Consider the following 5,577-nt stretch of genomic DNA (forward strand, 5'->3'; position numbering starts at 1 on the left):
CTGGCGAAGCCTGTTCCGAGTGGAACCTGTCCTGGAAAACCGCTGTATGACCTTGGCCACCATGCTGTAGCTCAGTTTCAGGGTGTTAGCAATCTTCTTATAGCCCAGGCCATCTTTGTGGAGAGTAACAATTCTATTTCTCACATCCTCAGAGAGTTCTTTGCCATGAGGTGCCATGTTGAATATCCAGTGGCCAGTATGAGAGAATTGTACCCAAAACACCAAATTTAACAGCCCTGCTCCCCATTTACACCTGGGACCTTGACACATGACACCAGGGAGGGACAACGACACATTTGGGCACAATTTGGACATGTTCACTGTGGGGTGTACTCACTTATGTTGCCAGCTATTTAGACATTAATGGCTGTGTGTTGAGTTATTTTCAGAAGACAGTAAATCTACACTGCTATACAAGCTGTACACTGACTACTCTAAGTTATATCCAGGTTTCATGTCTATAGTGTTGTCCCATGAAAAGATATAATGAAATATTTGCAGAAATGTGAGGGGTGTACTCACTTTTGTGATACACTGTATATATATACACACACCAATCAGCCATAACATTAAAACCACCTCCTTCTTACTACTGACTGTAGTCCATCTGTTTCTCTACATACCTTTTTAACCAGCTTTCACCCTGTTCTTCAATGGTCAGGACCACCACAGAGCAGGTATTATTTACATGGTGGATCATTCTCAGCACTGCAGTGACACTGACATGGTGGCGGTGTGTTAGTGTGTGTTTTGCTGGTATGAGTGGATCAGACACAGCAGCGCTGCTGAAGTTTTTAAATACAGTGTCCACTCACTGTCCACTCTATTAGACACTCCTACCTAGTTGGTCCACCTCGTAGATGTAAAGTCAGAGACGATCGCTCATCTATTGCTGCTGTTTGAGTCGGTCATCTTCTAGATCTTCATCAGTGCTCACAGGACGCTGCCTACGGGGTGCTGTTGGCTGGATATTTTTGGTTGGTGGACTATTCTCAGTCCAGCAGGGACAGTGGGGTGTTTAAAAACTCCAGCAGCGCTGCTGTGTCTGATCGACTCATACCAACACAACACACACTAACACACCACCACCATGTCAGTGTCACTGCAGTGCTGAGAATCATCCACCACCCAAATCACTCCTGTGGTGGTCCTGTGGGGGTCCTGACCATTGAAGAACAGAGTGAAAGCAGGTTAAAAATGTATGTAGAGAAACAGATGGACTACAGTCAGTAATTGTAGAACTACAAAGTGCTTCTATATGGTAAGTGGAGCTGATAAAATGGACAGTGAGTGTAGAAACAAGGAGGTGGTTTTAATGTTATGGCTGATCAGTGTATATATCGACTGTATAATCTGTATTGTCACACTGCACACAAGAGAAGAAATATAATAAAAACTACATATATACTGTAGATAGGAGCAGAACTGGAGCAGTTGTAGCTCAGTGGTTAAGGTACTGGTCCAGTAATTAGAAGGTTGTTGGTTCAAGCCTCACTACTACCAGGTTGCCACTGTTGGGCCCTTGAGCAAGGCCCTTAACCCTCAATTGCTTAGATTGTTTCCTGTCACAACTGTAAGTCGCTTTGGATAAAAGCGTCTGCTAAATACTGATAATGTAAATGATAGATAGTTTTAATTATATTTCTTCTAATTAATTAATTACAAAAAACATTTTAAATTAATTATGTATTTATTTTAATTAATTGTTTATTTTAATTAATTATTCATTTTTAATTACTTTTTTTTATTTTAAATATCCAGCAAGCTACTGAACATGCCTTTATTTATTTATTTATTTTTTTTATTTTTATTTTTTTTCATTTATTTATTTATTTAGCAAATTATGCAAAATATGTTCTGCATTTTCAGAACCCGTCCATGTTTCCACATAATCACTTCTGTTTTAATCCCATCTATCTGGAAATTAGGAAAATTTAAATGAAAAATGCTGAAAGAACGGAAACTTGTCACATTCATCAGTGACATCATGGAGTTTCCACCATCTTTCAGATGATGCCTACTTAAATAGTGGTGCATCTTTAGGTGTTCAGTGTAGTTCACTTAGAACCGAGGGACCTTAAGCGATGATGATCTTCTACCTGGGTGAGTACCTGATTTTCATTCCCACGTGGGCTTCAGGACGAGTTATAAAAATCCATATATGGGCAAATTCATCAGAAGAATGCGGTTCCATTCCATAAACAAGGACGGACTTGTTTAGATATTGTTTAGATCTTTATCATTACTCGCCTGCTTCCCTCTGACCCCTTTCCAGCTGGTTTATTTCCAGCCACTCCTTCTCTCCTATCGGTTGGCTGAGAAGGTTCTTCAGGAGCTCAGTCCTCGAGCAGCTGAGTGACGTTTCCCTGCTCTGTTCCACAGCTCTGCAGCTCTCGCTGTGCTCCGTGTACATCCAGTCAGCACCGGTCCCCGTGACTGAATCTTCCCAGCAAGACCAGATCATGAACAGTTCTGAGTTCCAGCAAGCTACCGAACATGCCTACAGCTTAATGACGAGGATTTTGAACAAGATTCCTGAGGTGAACGACTGGATCAGTGGGGTGAGTTTCACATCTGGAAGCTTCTGCTTAAGGCACTTTACGCGGGTTTTGGAATGCATTCTTGCTTTTTTCTATTTCTCCTTTTTGCACGTCCTGTCTGAACATGCTTTTTTTTACTTTTCCTTCCTTTTTAGGGGCTGAAACTAGAGAAGTCGGATCTCAGCGAGCTGCAGTACTTAAAGGACATTCTGAATTTCTCTGAGGTTCCTGTCCTCGAACCACTTTCGGACAACTTTACCCTGGTAGGTGCTGATTCGGATACTAATCCCTGGTTAAGTTTGGGGATCGCCTGGACCCAGAGGGATTGGATTTGGTTACATGGCTATTAAAGCTTCAGAACATAAATAGATCAGCTAGTCTTAAAAAGAGGGAACTGAAGTTCACCTTTGGTTGATATTTAAGTGGCACCATCAAGGGTTCCTACTCAGTCATACCCTGTGATTTAACTTTAAAGCTTCAGTCCTTTATGTTCTGGGGAAATCTGTTATTACAAGCAAGTCATGGAGGAATATTGGAACTGCGCAACCACCAGACACAGATCAGTCTGACAAAGGCATGAGGCGAATCAACCAAATGATCCAAGTAGGATCTAAGGTTGTACTGTTGAATAGTGAAAAGTGCAAGAATGTGAAAAGTTACACAAAACAGCTTTAATGACTTTCACCAACCAAATATACAAAAGAGTCCTTCCACATTTTTGGAGTGTGTCTGTAAGAATTTCAGCCCACTGAGTAAAAACAGCATTAAAGAGGTTCTGCTCTGACATTTTATGAGAAGGTTATTGAGTAAGGTTAAGCCACAGGTGAGTGAGTGATACAATTAAAGTGGATCTTTAGAAGGGGGAGGGGCGGCACGGTGGCTCAGTGGGTAGCACCGTGAAGGTCACAGCAAGAAGGTCCTGGGTTCGATCCCCAGGTGGGGCGGTCCGGGTCCTTTCTGTGTGGAATTTGCATGTTCTCCCCGTGTCTGCTCCAATTTCCTCAGACAGGAAGAAAGAAAATTGTCCATGACTGAATTTGATATTAAAAACATGAACTGATGAACCTTGTTTGACTAGTAACTACCGTTTCTGTCATGAATGTAACCAAAGTGTAAAACGTGACGTTAAAGTCCTAATAAAACAACCAAACATTAGAAGGGGTGTCCACATACTTTTGACCACAGTGTACATTTCCTTTCCTTGTCAGATTGTAAGATGGTGTAAAGATTTCTCACCTCCTGTATTTCTTTCTCTCCAGGAAACCTGCTTGAACCGTATTGTCAAAGGTCTGGAATATCACAAAACTCTGCTGAAGGTGATCAGCAAGCTGGGGCACTTTAAATCTGAGGAGCTCGATGGACTCCTCTACGACATTCGGGACCTTTTGGTGCAGATCCACAAGGTAGGAGAGCTTCAGATCAAAGTTCTTCTCAAAGTTCGTATCCAGATTAAAAAGCTTATAAAGTATAGTTTTAGGCCGCTCAGGTGGCACAGCGGTAAAAACACATGCTAGCGCACCAGAGCTGAGATCTCAAATACAACGGATCAAATCTCAGCTCTGCCTGCCGGCTGGGCTGAGCAGCCACATGAACAACGATTGATCTGTTGTTCAGATAGGGGTGGGGAACCAAAATCTACTTAATTTAATGCACAATTTCTGTTTATTTACTGAACTTTTCATTTACATTTTTGGCATTTAGCAGACGCTTTTATCGTATTTATCGTTTTTATTGTAATAATACACTGTCTAAGCGATTGAGGGTTAAGGACCTCGCTCAAGGGCCCAACAGTGACAACTGGTGTGCCTTGAACTGGCAACCTTATCAGTACTAGTTCAGTACCCTAATCACTGAGTTATGATTGTGCTACCACTGTCCTAGACTACCACTGAAGTTAATAAACGTGTCAAGTGCAAAAGTTATGACACATTTAATATTTAGTTTTATTGTTGGCAGTATGTTAAATAGAGGCTTATTAAGACAATAAAATGGTAACTGTGTGATAAAATGTGCAGAATTTTATATTTAAGGTTTAACTGTATACAATGAGCTCATTTAGAAAAAATAACAAGGAACAGAATTTGATTAAGGGCGGCATGGTGGGTAGCACTGTCGCCTCACAGCAAGAAGGTCCTGGGTTCGATCCCCAGGCGGGACAGTCCGGGTCCTTTCTGTGCAAAGTTTGCATGTTCTCCCCTTGTCTGCGTGGGTTTCCTCCGGGAGCTCCAGTTGCCTCCCACAGTCCAAAAACATGCAGTCAGGTTAACTGGAGACACTGAATTGCCCTATAGGTGAATGAGTGTGTGTGTGTGTGTGTGTGTGTGTGTGTGTGCCCTGCGATGGACTGGCACCCCGTCCAGGGTGTTACTGTGTGCCTTGCGCCCATTAAAAAGCTGGGATAGGCTCCAGCACCCCCGCAACCCTAATTGGATAAGCTGTTAAGAACGTGAGTGAGAATTTGATTAAAAGTACAAAAAATAATAATGTACAAAAACTGTCCACACACTGCTCGATGATACTTACATGCGCAGGTGAACTGAATCAATTCAGTTGAGAAGAAACACGTCTGGTTTAATAATGTACTGATTTTTTCTGGACTCCTTTCTAATCATTTCATGATCTTTCAGATGCAGAAGCTGATCGAGGCAGCGAACGTGTCAGAGCAGCTTTCGGAGAGCCAAATGGAGGCAGATTTGCTTCTCAAATTAGATACTACATATATGACCAAGGTGGCAGCACATCTGGCCCTGATCCAGCTGAAAATGTTCGGAGAGAACGTCAGCCGTACCCTCCGGAGCATGATTGTCTGAGACCCCCTGAGACCAGGACCAGTGACTCCACGTCCTCTGGTTCTTCATGGACAGAGCACGACTGATTGTTATGGAAGGTCTGAAGCAGCACATCCAGTAAAACACTGTTTTTATTTATGTATTTATTTATTTACTGATGTTTACAATGACATGTGATTGATTCTTCATGTGATGTTTCCTTCAAAGAGAAATGTGATGATGTCTTAGTCATTTGGTTTCCTTGAGGA

The 5,577-nt window shown here is 42.0% G+C and overlaps 1 protein-coding gene across 1 annotated transcript; it reads left to right on the forward strand.

The window, feature by feature from the left end:
- Positions 1 to 2,497: 2,497 nt before the first annotated feature.
- On the forward strand, positions 2,498 to 5,368 carry csf3a (colony stimulating factor 3 (granulocyte) a). The gene is made up of 4 exons (XM_063003059.1): positions 2,498 to 2,561; positions 2,696 to 2,803; positions 3,800 to 3,943; positions 5,168 to 5,368. Exons 1-4 carry the CDS (start codon positions 2,511 to 2,513, stop codon positions 5,348 to 5,350), a joined length of 486 nt encoding a protein of 161 aa, XP_062859129.1. The 5' UTR covers positions 2,498 to 2,510; the 3' UTR covers positions 5,351 to 5,368.
- The last annotated feature ends 209 nt before the right edge of the window (positions 5,369 to 5,577 follow it).

The sequence above is a fragment of the Trichomycterus rosablanca genome, chromosome 10 (assembly GCF_030014385.1).
Source record: "Trichomycterus rosablanca isolate fTriRos1 chromosome 10, fTriRos1.hap1, whole genome shotgun sequence".
NCBI classification, from domain to species: domain Eukaryota; kingdom Metazoa; phylum Chordata; class Actinopteri; order Siluriformes; family Trichomycteridae; genus Trichomycterus; species Trichomycterus rosablanca.